The 15,364-nt window shown below is 40.3% G+C and overlaps 1 protein-coding gene across 3 annotated transcripts in view; it reads left to right on the forward strand.

Moving 5' to 3' along the window:
- The window catches only part of SSPN (sarcospan), a 116,516-nt gene extending 112,069 nt beyond the window's left edge, over nt 1-4,447 (forward strand). For all 3 annotated transcript variants that reach the window (XM_063639198.1, XM_055280327.2, XM_055280325.2), the window contains exon 3: nt 398-4,447. In XM_063639198.1, coding sequence (XP_063495268.1) covers nt 398-763 — 366 coding nt within the window. In that variant the 3' untranslated portion in view covers nt 764-4,447. The remainder of the gene's footprint in view (nt 1-397) is intronic.
- Nucleotides 4,448-15,364: the final 10,917 nt, after the last annotated feature.

Consider the following 15,364-nt stretch of genomic DNA (forward strand, 5'->3'; position numbering starts at 1 on the left):
GTCTTGTTTCAGTCTTAATATCAGAAGAAGTTCTTGAGTTCAAAATAAGCACAACATGTCATCCAGGGATGGCTAGCTTGTTTGGGATTCATCTAAACTGCTGGCAATATCTAGACAAAAACATTCCACAGTCCAGCTAATACGGTTGTCACAACTCTTGAAAAGGGCCCAAAATCTGGATGGCAAGTGAAAATGTGATCAGGGTTTAAGAACTACCCACTAATAAACAAACATGGAGCTATTTCCATGACTTGGGTGTTGTGTTTCTAAGAAGAGACAGCCTTTCCATCAAAAATTTCTGGGAGAGAAGAAAAAGAACAGTTTTGATGAATTAGCTTTGCAAATCATCATCCAATGTTCTTTGTAACCAGAAAGGTTTTCTTCTGCTTTCTTGCAGCTGTTATACTTTCTGCTGAGTGCCCTGGGCCTGACGGTCTGTGTGCTGGCCGTGGCCTTTGCTGCCCACCACTATTCGCAGCTCACACAGTTTACCTGTGAGACCACACTCGACTCTTGCCAGTGCAAACTGCCCTCCTTGGAGCCGCTCAGCAGGACCTTTGTTTACCGGGATGTGACGGACTGTACCAGCGTCACTGGCACTTTCAAACTGTTCTTACTCATCCAGATTATTCTTAATTTGGTCTGCGGCCTTGTGTGCTTGTTGGCCTGCTTTGTGATGTGGAAACATAGGTACCAGGTCTTCTATGTGGGTGTCAGGATATGTTCCCTCACGGCTTCCGAAGGCCCCCAGCAAAAGATCTAACATTCTTGCTCAAAGTTGCGAGAGAACGCACATGGAGTAGCTGAGGTTAAACAACAACAAAAAAATTTTAAACAAAGAAAGGAAAAAAATTGACAATAAAAGTCACCCTTCTAATTGAATATTTTTATATTTTTATGAAACAAAAGAGCATTTCTTCAGGTTTCTATTGTATTTTTTAACATTCTTGCAGAGAAAGCAAGATCCAAATTGATTTTGGGATATTAAAAGTTAACAGAACACCGAACAAGGAAAGAATGGCATAGATCTATCTTTACAGTCTGGAGTTAATTCCTGTTACTCATTTTATCCATTACTTATATAATCTTCTTTCCTGTTAGTCCAGTTTGATGGTGTGAATGGTGAATTTCAGGCCCAGTTGCTAAATTTTGTGGCATCTTCCTCTAGTCCTTCCCATCTCCAGTCATCAGCCCCACTCTGTCTGGGAGATAGGCAGGAGGTGGGGGAAGAGCTGAATCTCTTTATTTTCCCTGGTAGAGACGTCTTCAAGGCATGAAATAGCTTAAAGAGCAGAGTAGAAACAGAATAGGCTTTGCAAAAGCCTAGATAATTATAAACACCTGGGTTGGGGCGGCGGCCTCTTCTCTTCAGCTCCCGTAGCTTGGCTCTGTAAGTGGATCACTTGCTAAATGCTTTAGATGATTGCCTCTCAATAATTGAAAGGTGGTGGTAGTTGTATTCTTAATGATGTAGAAGGTTTAAAAATAATTACATTATGCTTCTATTCTATCATCTAAAACAAATCATTAAAACTAATTTCTAGCTAATTGTTAATTATAATTATGCTCAGAAGTCTATTTAATGAGCTCTGGTTGTACTTACGCTGCACTGTCGGTGTTAAGAGAAATTACTCTCACAAGAGCAGAGGCCTGAAGATTCTTTCTTCTGAAAGCCAAGCACCACAAGGAAAAAAAAATTTATTAATAGCTCAGGTTAAAAACCCTCATTTAAACAAAAACAAGAGCATTTGTAATAGGAAGTGTTTATACAAATAGCACATTTGTGATATGTTGAAAAGTATCTCTCTTGGCAACCAATCTATGTTTGAGGAAGATTGGATAATGCTGTTGTGTTCCATTCATGAAACTGTATTTGATACATAATCCTATTATTAATTCGTATACTTAGTCAACCTAGGAAATCAAAATAATGTTTCAAAGTTCTTATTTGAGCAATATGGCCTTGACTTGGAGGGTAGTTTTAGTTGTTTTGTTTTTAAGTGACTGTGATTTAAAGCACAAATGCCCCAAGGTGGGGAGACTTCTCTCTCTGATTACTGTTATTATTAAATTCTGAACTGTATCCATATTTTAAGGAAGGAGCTAAAAATGGAAATTCATGAAACATAAATGGTATCAAGAACTTTGTGTATAGTATGCTTTGTTGAAAGCAGAAATTAAGATAATAATTGAGTTCAATTCGCCTCTCCGCATTGCCTATTGATACACTTTACTAATCATGAAATTCTAACCTAAAAGGAAAACATTTTCTTGCTTGTCTTAGAAGAAAGTGGAATAATTCCATTGATTGTGATAACGGTTTCAATTTCTACACAATATAAATATCCAGTGTAAAGGAAAGCGTTAAATCGGTAAGCTAGAGGATTGTAAATATCTTTTATGTCCTCTAGATAAAACACCCGATTAACAGATGTTAAACCTTTTAATGTTTTGATTTGCTTTAAAAATGGCCTTCCTACACATTAGCTCCAGCCAAAAAGACACATCGGAGAGCTTAGAGGATAAGTCTCTGGAGCAGAATTGATCACACACAAAAGTTACACCAACAGAATACCAAGCAGAATGAAGAGGATCTATAAAATACCTTGTGCCCTGTTAAAAAAAAAAAAAAAAAAAAAAAAAAAAAAAAAGCCAGTAACTGAATCCATTTTGATTTTTGATTGAGTTTCCTACACAAAGAAGAAAATAACTGAGAATCTGGAATGTTGTAGTCCATCCTTTAAAGAGTAAGAAAGCAGCACTTTAATGCTAGTAACCGTGAATTAGGCACCACTGAAAGCACATCCCGAATTTCTTTAACATTTTATAGTGAACACTACAAGTTTTTATATTTAAAAATTAAGACTCTGTATATCCTTAAGGTGCTCTATGTTTACCAGTAATTCACAGGGTATTTCAAATGGTAGAATCATTTTAGCTTCTGTGCTTCCTTTTTCTAAATAATGCAACTTGTAAGAGCTGACATTGTAATAACTTTTATAATAGTATAACCGTCAGGAGATATATATATATATATATATTCATATATACTATACATACATAAAATGGGGATATTACTATTGTATGATTAAATCATTAAGTCCCCAAAGAAAAAAAAATCATAAGCAAATAGAAAGAACTAAACAGAAAAGAAAGAAAGAAAAGGTTCCTTTGCTATGAGCTCGCTGTATATCGATAAGTGTAAGAATTGTGTTGCATGAATAACCGCTTTGGGCTGGATTTGAAGTATTTTGATGTTGTGTTTTGCAAATATTGAAGTTACAATAATGGCAACAGAAAAGGAACAGATACACAGCTTTACACTTAGCAAAATGTTACATTTAAAATCTGACAAGGCGCCAAGATGGTGACTGTCTCCTCTAAACCATGAAAGAGTAAGATTTGCGCAGCCCTCCTCCTCTTCCACCTCCTTCAGGAGAATTAAATGAATAAAGACTTTGGAAAGATGGGGAAGAGCCGGGACTTGGCAGTACTTGAAATAGGAGGAATACAGCAGCCTAAATGTACAGACTTTGTAGCCGAGCCCACTCGATCGGTCTGTGCCTTCACGTGACCACCATCTGTGCCTCCCTCGCTCCATCCAAATTTGTGTAGGCTGCTCCTTGGAGCTATGCCTAAAATATAGCTACACCAGAGCCCTGGAAACTGTAGTCAAGTAACAGGCCTCACTGTTTTTTTTCTTTGGATTAAAAGTGTATATCTCTCTACTGAGAGGTTTCCAGCTTTACACTTCTATGGGTTGTTCTGACCGTGAGAACACATTATATACATGTTTTCTATTCGTGTCCAGGGCATGAGAATCTTAATATTCTTGTACTTCCCTTTTTGCATGCAGTATGTCTGGAATATGTTTATAAAATTTTAGCAAAGGGTGAGATCAAGGGACAAGGGTAGGGTGGTTATTTAAAGATAATCAGAAATGAACTTAAAAGCTGCCCTGCAAAACCAATCCTTTCCTATCATGAAGAGTACCTTCATGTTTTCTAGAGATTGTCTCTGAACCGTTGCTACATAGCCATAGATTTCTGTAAATCATGTTGGCTATCAGTTCTTGCTGTTCTCAGAGCACTCTATCATGTTTTTAGGTGTATATTGTGTATTCAGGATAGCATTAGAAAGAACTGATGGCAAATGTATTGACTCACAGTGGAAATATTCGTTTGGATAAAGAATTAGTGGTTTAGCCTTTGAAATGAATACCTTGAATCATTTCTTCTGATTTTCTAGTAGTTTATTATCTCAAATGATTATTATCCCCTTCAAAAATACTGGTCTGTACTTTGGTGTTGTGGTTTCATTTTTCTGGCATTGATCAAATAGTAAATACAAAATAAAGCATTTCTACATGTTTGAGGTGGTTGTTTTTAAAGGGGATATGCGTAATGCAGATTTTCTTTATCAATAAAATTTTCATAATCTCTGAAAACACTGTTTGGATGTGCTTTAAAGTAACTTATGTTACAAATGAACTGGTACACATAAAATCTCTCAAGTTAGTGTTTATTTCAAAAATCTGTTTTTGGAAAGACAAAAACCAATATTCACTGTGACTCCTTTGTTCCAGTGACTGTCTCTGTTTTGCTACTTTGTATCCATCATAGAAGTCAAGGTTGTAATTGCTCCCAAGGCAAAGAGAGTCTGGCTGGAAAAAGTCTTGTAAAACGTACCTGGAATGCTGATTCTTAATTTATATCTACCAATAGCAACTAAAGTTTGTCCTGAAGAATGGGATGCACAAGTCATATTCTCTATTATAAAGAAAAACAGCCTTTTCCATTTCAGATCAGAACCCAAGGACTCCCTCTTACCAACTCTGAGACAATTTAAACAGTTGATTATACTGTAAAATACAGTGGTTCTTTTTATGTTCTTAGTAAAGCCCAGAACACACTCTCTGATCCAAACTTTCTTTTTCTCTTTCTTTCTCTTTCTTTCTCTTTCTTTCTTTCTCTTTCTTTTCTTTATTATACTTTAAGTTTTGGGATACATGTGCAGAATGTTCAGGTTTGTTACATAGGTGTACACGTGCCATGGTGGTTTGCTGCACCCATCAGCCCGTCATCTACATTAAGTGTTTCTCTTAATGCTATCCCTCCCCTAGCCCTCCACTCCCCGACAGGCCCCAGTGTGTGATGTTCCCCTCTCTGTGTCCATGTGTTCTCACTGTTCAGCTCCCACTTATGAGTGAAAACATGCGGTGATTGGTTTTCTGTTCCTGGGTTAGTTTGCTGAGAATGATGGCTTCCAGTTTCATCCATGTCCCTGCAAAGGACATGAACTCATCCTTTTTAATGGCTGCATAGTATTCCATGGTGTCTATGTGCCACATTTGCTTTATCCAGTCTATCACTGATGGGCATTTGGGTTGGTTCCGAGTCTTTGCTATTGTGAGTAGTGCTGCAATAAACATACATGTGTATGTGTCTTTATAGTAGAATGATTTATAACTCTTTGGGTATATACCCAGTAATGGAATTGCTGGGTGAAATGATATTTCTGGTTCTAGATCCTTGGGGTATTGACACACTGCCTTCCACAATGGTTGAACTAATTTACACTCCCACCAACAGTGTAAAAGCGTTCCTATTTCTCCACATCCTCTCCAGCATCTGTTGTTTCCTGACTTTTTAACGATCGCCATTCTAACTGGTGTGAGACGGTATCTCACTGTTGTTTTGATTTGCATGATGAGCTTTTTTCATATGTTTTTTGGCTGTATAAATTGACAAATGGGATCTAATTAAACTAAAAAGCATCTGCACAGCAAAAGAAACTATTATTTTAGAGTGAACAGGCAACCTACAGAATGGGAGAAAATTTTTGCAATCTATCCATCTGACAAAGGGCTAATATCCAGAATCTACAAGGAACTTAAACAAATTTACAAGAAAAAAACAAACATCCCCATCAAAAAGTGGATGAAGGATATGAACAGACACTTCTCAATGATCTGGACTTTCTATCATTCGTGTTAAGGTGGTAGAGCCTTGAGTTGCAACTCTGGCTGCCACTTACTGCTGTGTGACTTTGGGCAAAGCATTCCATCTGTAGTTTCCTCATGTGTAAAGTGGAGAAAAATATAACTACCTCACAGCAACATGGGGAAGGTTCAATGAAACAGCACTTAGCAAAGCAACTGGCTTCCAGATGGTACTTAATACATATTTGGTTTCTTCCTACCTTAGCGCAGTTCCACATAGCCTGGGACTCGTCTCCTCATTGCTGCAGGCTCCTGTCCGCATATCAAAGTAGAAAAGGAGCACTGCTTTGCTGTCCGTGACTTCCTTTTTGTAAACCAGAAACATGAAATGGGCCTCAAACAGAAATCCTGCTTTTAAAATAAGCACCGACTTCTGTAGATAGACATATAGCACACAAAATTATGTATTGGTTGGATCCCTTTGTTGTTTTACATATTTGGATGTGTCTTGAATGTGACTGTCTTCTCTCAATTATTCTCCCAGGAAGAAGTAGAACTGGAGATATTTCTCCCGTGTTTCATATAACTTCTAACTTAATGTAATAGAAGCATATTTTCCCCCAACTTTTAGAAACCAATCTTTTGTACATTATCAGTCCACCATACATTAGGTTATAATGTACAATTCCTCATTTATTTTAAAAGCAACCATCAAGCACCTTTGGTATGCTTGACCCTGCGGGTCACTGATTCTCATTTAAGAATCATACAAGGTTTACTTTTGAGCACAATCAGAAAATACCAAAAGGAGCTTCATTCTGCAAACTGGATATGAAAACATTTACATGAACCTTCAAATTTGTGGCAGATTTAGTTATTGAAATTAAACAGCCATTAATTGACTTTTTCCCTTGATAGAGCCTATCTATCTTAATAGGTCATAATATGTTATTTTTCATTAGCACACTTATATATTTTGTAAGTTAAACTTTGTAAAGTATAAGACTAATATTAGATATTATATATTTTAAAATTTAGATTGTAAGTGAAAATAAAACTAATATATAGGGATGCCAGCTCAGAGACAACAACTCATTATTTCCAGCAAACATTTATTTATATATGTTTATTGATCCTTCCAAAGCATGGGTACTTAGAGGAAGTTTTTTTGTTGTTGTTTGAGGTTGTCATTAGACAGGTCCTTTAATCAAAGGGATGGGGGAGATACATTCATGTCTACGTGAGCATACTATAACATAATATTAAAACATACTACAACAGTAATACTAAAACACAGATTTTATCTGAGACATGAAGTCTTCTGTTTAACAAGACTCTCTGACTGAGGGATGAGGAAGCCTGGAGTCACTTTTGTGGGACAAGGGCTGGTCCTTCCTCTCCCACAGGAAAGCCTGCTGGAGAGGAAGGCAGGGCCCAGAATGGGACTGAGACCCACCTGGTGCTGCCAGGAATTGTGGAGGAGACTTAGACGATACCCAGTGAGGCAACTGAACAAGGAGAGGTCAGTGGGCACTTTAGAGACCCCAAACCTGGAGACTTTGGACAGCACCTCTCTCTAGGCAGGGTGCCTTGTTTACTCTGTTTGATTTCCTACCCAGACGTTTCACCCCAGAAATTCTCACTGTGTTGTCTTTGCTTGGCCAGGTGTGATTGTAGAGAGCAGGAGGAGGACTCTCAAGGACCACAGAGGACAGTGGCACTGTGACCAGAGAAGATGAGAATAATCTTGTGAAATCTACCCCCAAGTGGTCTCTCTACGTTTTCCTAGACATGTGTTTGTTAGAGCACGGGTTACCCAGGGAGGGCCTGAAAGTGGTGCGCCAGCCATAATGAATTATCATAAGCAGAGGAAGCAGAGTCTGAAAATTATGTGATTAAAGCTGTCACTAACCTCAGTGGATTAGTTTTCATTCTTTCACTCAAGTATTCTTACAAAATAGATAACGTTCCTTCCTCAGATACCTTTGCTCGCAAGAGTAGACTTAATTTTTTATTAATTTTTCCCTAGATTGCAAGAAAGTGACAAAAGGATGGTCATAAAATTGGAAAAGGAGAGATTGCTGCTTCATTTTAATATGGGGAAGCTTAGGACTTGGGACACAGAGCATGGCTATTTAACCAATGGCAGGGAGTGTGCACTCTGGCAAATGCAGGGAGGAGCGACATCATGAGTGTACGTGGTGGCTGGACAAGGTGCCCACAAGTGAAAATCTGGATTCCATTTGGCCTGGCTTGAATTAGAGTAAAAGCATTGCTCCTGGTACAACTCACACCCACCCACCACTAGATTTTAACATTGTTCCAGACACTCCGGGAGAAACTATTAGAAATGCTCCCTCCACCTGATTCATCTCTCTGTCCCCTCCTGGGCTCCCTCTGCTCTTCCAGATAAGAAACTTCCTCCCTCAAACTTATTCCACAGCAAAATCTGCCCCTCCTTCATTTCCTGTCCCATTTCTATGGGACTCTATTAAGATATTATTGACTCAAGCGCTCATGCTGAATACAGATTTCTTCATAAATATGGTTTTCATTTTAACAGGCTATTTCTAACAATCAGAAAAACTTTCAGATCCAGAGAAATGCGGCACCCTGCCAAGGAGTGGAGACCCACCCAGTCAGCCTTCAAACTCACCATGTAGGTGGCCACCCACTCTGTCTGACCAGAATTATCAGACTTTCAGGGCCCATGGGACTTGGAGAACATGGACCATCAGCCCCAGCCCTGGCTGTGGCTTGGAAACCTGTGTGGATCTGTGGCTAAACAGGTTGCTGGTTACATCTGAACAACTCTGTGCTCAGACTGGTGGAAGGGAGGTATCCAGAAGAAGCCGGCAGGAAGGGATTTTTCCTCCCATGATTTCAGAGGACATTTTATTGTGGAAGACAGGATGAGTGAAAGGGAAGAATTCATGCAGAACCTCTTTGCTCCCAGGGCCTGGCTCCCTAAGCATTCCTTGTGACAACTCACCAAGGTTGACTGGCTTTGCTCAGACCCCTGAGCTTCTCTATTCATTCCACACAGAACACCCTCAGACACTGGCTGGGCTTCACAGTGCTGCCCAGAGGAGGACATGTCAGCCAATCAGCAGGAAAGATGCTCATTTCTTGTTGAAAAAGTCCCAAATTGTAACTTAACAGGGTGATCTCTCTCTCGCTCTCTTTTTTTTTTTTTTCATTTCCAGAATGTGTTTTTCCCCTAGAGTCCTTGAGCACAGACCTGCGGTTTTCTCTCTCCTGGTTTTACAGTCTATCTGCCTCAAGCCAAGAGACTTGGCTCTGCTCCCCCCTGACTCAGAGTCTCGGCTGGTAGCTGAACCCAGGAAGCCCTGGCCCCACGTCTCTCCCTGGAACCACCAGACCACACAGCCTCCTGTGCTCAACCCTTTGGCTGGGTGTCCTGCCTCCTCTTTGTTTGGAAAGAGATGTCTTACGTAACTCCACAACCTACTAAAGGCTCCATTGTCTTCCACTTGGGAGAGCTCAAAATAACCCATTAGTGACTTATGACTTATCACAAAGAGAATCTATTGCCCACATATCCACAGCCCCCATGGAGCTAGCCTCACCTATCTTACTTAGATCAATAATCAACAATGAGACTTAATGACTTGTGGTCTTTGGGAAATTATAAGTTCAGTACAAGGTGCAGGAAATACAAAGGGTAGTTCATCTATAGGTCATGGTACTTTGCCCAAGCAGCACATGAAAGTCATTTGTAATTCAAGATTGAGACAGGCATAAACAATTCTGATCTGATTATTCTTTTACTAATCTGATTTTGATAAACAGCTGATGAAAATGGAAGGTGTCTGGTCATCAGAGGAGAGATGCTCAGGCAGTGAAATAAGTTTTCCTTATCTCACTGGACAGGGATTTATTTCAAGGCTCCTATTAATAGCCCCTAATGCCAAGAACTGTGATCGCTGCCCTGGACTGCAAGAGCCTTCTGAGCAAAATGACAGAAACCCATTGGGTAGGGCGTTCTCCTTCATTTTTATTTTCTATAAGTCTCTGATTAGCCCTGTTGGGAATTCTAGTAATTATTTTAAGCTGGCACCTTTAGGAAAAAAAATATATCTCTTAGGATTTAATTAAAAATGAAAAGAACCTCTGTGTGATGTTGCCAAGGAGCGCTCACTGTTTAAGGCAGGGGTGTAGACCAGGAAGAAGAAAACACTCTGCATTAGGTGACATTTCCATCTGGTTCTGCTGCCAGAGCAGCCCTGGGGAGAGGAGCAGGAGAAAGAGAGGGGACAGCCTGCTCCAGCCTGCTCTCTCCTCCCCGTGGACCTCATGGTCTTTCAAGGATCCTGCAAGTCCTTTGCTTCTTTCTTTGTGCAGCAGACACTTTCTCATCTGGGACCAGCTATGTGACTCGTTTCAGGTGGAGGCACATTTCTTTCCCTGCTCAGTGACAAGTGAGTCCTCGACAAGCTTTCAGAAGGGACTCCTGGACGGGCGCGGTGGCTCATGCCTGTAATCCCAGCACTTTGGGAGGCCGAGGCGGGTGGATCACGAGGTCAGGAGATAGAGACCACGGTGAAACCCCGTCTCTACTAAAAATACAAAAAAATTAGCTGGGCGTGGTGGCGGGCGCCTGTAGTCCCAGCTACTCGGAGAGGCTGAGGCAGGAGAATGGCATGAACCCGGGAGGCGGAGCTTGCAGTGAGCCAAGATCGCGCCACTGCACTCCAGCCTGGGCGACAGAGCGAGACTCCATCTCAAAAAAAAAAAAAAAAAAAAAACAAAACAGAAGGGACTCCTGAACTTGGTGAAGCGCAGCCATCTCCAACTGCCTTGTGGAGCATCCCTGGGCAGCATGCAGAGGAGAGGTGAGAGGCTGCCTACCCGTGCTGTGGCTGTCCCTCCCACCTCCCTTAAAGCCTCCACATCAGGCGCCAGTCCACCAGGTTCACTGCGTGAATCTTTGGACAGCAGTTGCAAAACTGAGAGTTCCAGAAACTGTGCTACACTCAGTTTTGTGTATACATGTGGCTCAGGTCTCATCATCCTCAGCTTCACATTTCAAAACGCTGAGAGTAGAAAGGGTTTCTCATTCTGGCTTTAAAAGAGAGATTTCCCCAAGGATCATTGAACACACCAACACACCTCTTCAGTCTTTGGGCCCAAGCTTCTTGAAGGAGCTACTTGCCTACTTTATGGGGCGAAATTTTAGAACACATAATTTGAAAACCCCACCAACTTTAATGTGAAAAAAAAAACCAATTCCTTTTATTATCCCCAGGAGACAAGGTGAAGTTCAAGTCCACCTCAGATAAGAAAATGAAATTGCTTCCGTTTTATGTGAATACAATCTGCATCCAAAATGGGTGGGGCTACCTATACTGCAAGGACAAGAACCCAAAGGCAGTGCTCAAAATGCTCATGGAAGTGTCATTACAAATCCATTTTCTTTCTCAACACTAACTGACTAGGAAGAATTTAGAATAGATATTAGGATGAAATTCCTAACTATGAATCTGTAAGAAATGGAAGAAATTACCAAGGGATCTTTGTATAGCCCTATTTCTGCAGTATATTAAGTAAATCTTCTCTGAAGATTATTAATAAAATAGTATAAAACTCTCTTTCTAGAGTGTCTTCATTCAAATGCTACCCAAAAATTATAAGGAAAAAAATTTTCCAACTGGAAATTATGGGAATTTACCAAGCCAATGGAGACTTCTAATAGGGTCATTTTCCCTTCTTATTTGTCCCCTGGCCTCTTCTGGCTCTAAAAATACTTCTAGTTTAGGAAATTTTAGAGACAAGATCAAAAATGGGAAGTCAAAGGACTGAAGCAAGGAGTAGAACTGAAATATCAATACATTATCACTTCAAGATCACAATAACAATAAAACTTGAAGCAAAAAACTCCTTAAGAATAGTCTACATAGTTTAAGTACATAAAAATAACACGCAAACCATGGTCTTTAACTAGACTTGGGAAATCCCACAGAATAATATTTTAAAGAGCCCTTGAATTAGTATTTATATGTATCAGAGAGGCCACATATTATGGTCATTAAGAGAATAGTTCTGGAACAAGTTTGCCTGGGTTTGAATTCCAGTGTGGCCTCGAACAAGGTGGCCTCGGCCACCTAATCTGTTTGTGCCTCCTTGCCTCAGTTTCCTCATCTGAAGGATAATAAACAGGAGCTTGTGAAGAATGAATGATAATCATTTTATATAATAGATATAGAACAATGCTATGCAAGTGTTTGATGATGGTGGTGATGATGATGGTGATGGTGAGAAACTGTCAACAAATTGAAATTCATAGGAACATCAGGAAATCAGGAAAATAACAGTAGCACCTAAAATTCCTGTAGCAAAACACTTTGCAGAAACATAAGACAATAGTTTGTATCCGCTGGAGCCTAAGTACAAAACAACAATCCCTCTTCCCTCTGCAAATATTAGAAAGTGCAACAGAGAAGATTTTCTTGTGTTTGTTCCCAAGCCATAATCTCTATTCCATGGGCAAACTGGGTCAGGCTTCCAAATCCTGGCATCTAGGAATCCTGAGGCTCACCGACCTGGGAGAATGATGCCAGGGACAGAATAAGACTTTCAGAGCCCAGAGCCATCCCGTTGGCCACTCCCCTACTTCCATAACTGCAGGTGACTTCAGATTATAAGAAATACCTTATACAACCTTTCAGGGAATAAAAAAGTAACAAAAGCTTAGGGTAATGAGCAGTGTACTTTGGAAAGGAAAATCCCACCATCTTTGTTTTTGAGACTCTGGTAGGTTTTATGAATTAAGTGTTTGCACAGACATATATGACTACTTTCTTCAGTGCAGCTGGCCAAGTTATTTTCTTCCTGCCCCTCCATTAAGCTCTGTCCCTGAGCCCTGCCCAGCACCAGTAGTAACTCAGGTTCCATATAAGAGCTGGACTTTGGCAAAACTCTGGTAGGGACTTTTGTGTGACGGTAAGAAGGTGCCGAGCAAACTGGTTTCCTCAAATTTTATAGATTCATGTCCAGACAGTCAAGGTCAGCCCTGGAATCCAAGAAACAACACCTTCAGAGGCCTTTTCCAAAGCTGTTCTTACCAGGCCACATTGCCTGCCCCAGGCTCCGTGGGGTGGTGTCAGAAGTGGGCTTAAAATGCAGGCTACTCTGTTCAAACCTAAAGGTAGAGTTCTATAAATTGACATCTTGGGTACCCTTAAGAGCTAAGATAGAGGAGATTTAGATTTGCAGCCTCCTGGTGAATTAAAAGTAGACATGAAATATAGACAGGACCAAACAGTCTTCCTGGGGGAGAGATGACTTCCTGCCTTTGGGAGAAATGTCACAGGATCTGATCAGACCATGAACAAACACTCCAAGCCACAGTCATTACTCCAAAAGTAGTGGATCTATGAGGTCAAAAGAGGGGCATAGCCAACACAACGCTTGACCCCAAGCCACCTCCCCTCCTACTCCAAGTTCACTCTTTCTCTGCTTTTCTTTCATGCAGAGGAAGAAGAAACAAAACCAGGGTGAGGGACCAAGGAGACGTCAGCATGGAAACCCTTGGATAGCTGCCCACAGAGCTTTGCATTCATTCCTCGTATAACACAAAAGAATTTCTGGATGAGAAAGAGTTGAAGGTCAGAGTGAATGAACATGTGAGGTACTTAAAGATAGGCACGAAGGTTTTCACGCTGTGTTCTGGCAAACCTAGGATTTACTGAAGCTTCATGGACTCTTTTGTAAGAGGAATTAGGCTTCAGATGGGGTTTTTATGAAATTACTGGATTTTAGTGTGCTTTTAAGGGATACTTCTCTTCTTCCGCCCCCAGATTATACCCTCGTCCACATTCTACCTCTGGGCATTGTTGCCCAGTGCAGTCATGGCCCTTGACATAAGCAAAGGTGAGAAATCTTCTGCTGTTTAGTTTAGGTCTTGTTACTTAGAGTCAAACCTTATCTATTTATTATAATATATTAAAATCTTCTGCTCTTAATTTTAGGTCTTGTCACTTGTAGTCAAAAGTTATCTATTATACTTGTTTTCCTGTAATAAGGAAAAGTATGAAAAGGGAAAAGGAAATATTATTACAACCTCTTTTAGTTTACTCCCAACTCGATCACCTTTGCAGTTACTTCTTATCTTAAAATCACTGTGTTAGAGCTGGAAGGATTCCTTCCAGTCCAGCTTGTGTATTTTACAGAAAAGCAAACTGAGGCCAGATGAGGTTAGATGACTCGTTTAGGCTCACTCACCTCAAATCTTTTTCTTATTAACATAAACTCTTGGCTTAAAACTGGCATATGTTTTTCTCCCCCTCCTCTTCCCCCCTTTACTCTTTGTCTTATGATTTATCTTTTTTTTCCTATTTGATTGGGATCTGCAAATGTATAAACCCTAATTTCAACAGGTTTGAAACCCCTGCCCAGTATTCTCAAGGATATTAGGCAAGAACTCATTATTTTTTCTTTTTTTTTGGGACATGGCAAAATGTTGACATTTATTTTGCTAATATACTCAGGATTTTTCTTCTATATATATTTTTTAGAATAAAAGAAAGTAAATTAAATGAAAGTTACTCATATTCTCCTAGAGTGAAGAAAGGGAAAAGGTGATCTGGGGGACCCAAGACCTATTTGAAGAAGGGTAGCTCTAAATGTGACTAGAAAACAGTAAGTTTCCTTAAGAATGAGCCCTTGGTGTTGATTATATAACACTGGTGACTGCAATCCCTGAGGAAGCTGCCCGCCTGCCACAGTGTGGTTCAGTGGTTAAAAACAGACTTGAGACCAGTCATATTGCCTCGTGTCCAAGCCTAGGTTTTGCTACCATTTACTAGCTATATATATACACATAGACAAATTCCTCAACTACTCTATACCCAAGTTCGTTCCCTCATCCATAAAACGGGGATAATAAGAGCACTCATCTCATAGAGTCATTGTGAGGCATACATGGGTTTGTTTCTGTAATGCGCTGGGAAGAGTGCCTGGAACATTCTAAGGGCGCAGTCTGTGCTTGTCATTATCATTACCTGTTATCAACCCTGTTTCCCAGCTCATCTTTGAATCTGAAAATATGGGCTAGAGATGGGAAAGGAGGGGAATTATTGTATTATACTTGACTAGGTGTGCAGGAACACTAGAGTTCCAACTTGATGAGAGCACGAGGAATCCTTTTTCCTGTACCTAAACCCAGCTGTAACCATGAAGGCATGCATGCTTGCAGTTAACACTGAGATAGGGAGCAGTTTCCAGAGTGTGCTTTCTTAGAGAAATCCCTGATAGGCTTCAGACTTTTACATTAAAGTCTAGTTTCTGGCTAATATAATGTGTCCTCTCTGAAACTAGCCCAGTATGCACTGTGCTTTCTCATTGTGGCATCAGATCTACAACAGGAAGTGGCACTCCTGCCACCAAGTCTTCAGCAGTGGA

Source organism: Symphalangus syndactylus, chromosome 5 (assembly GCF_028878055.3).
Source record: "Symphalangus syndactylus isolate Jambi chromosome 5, NHGRI_mSymSyn1-v2.1_pri, whole genome shotgun sequence".
Classification (NCBI taxonomy): Eukaryota; Metazoa; Chordata; class Mammalia; order Primates; family Hylobatidae; genus Symphalangus; species Symphalangus syndactylus.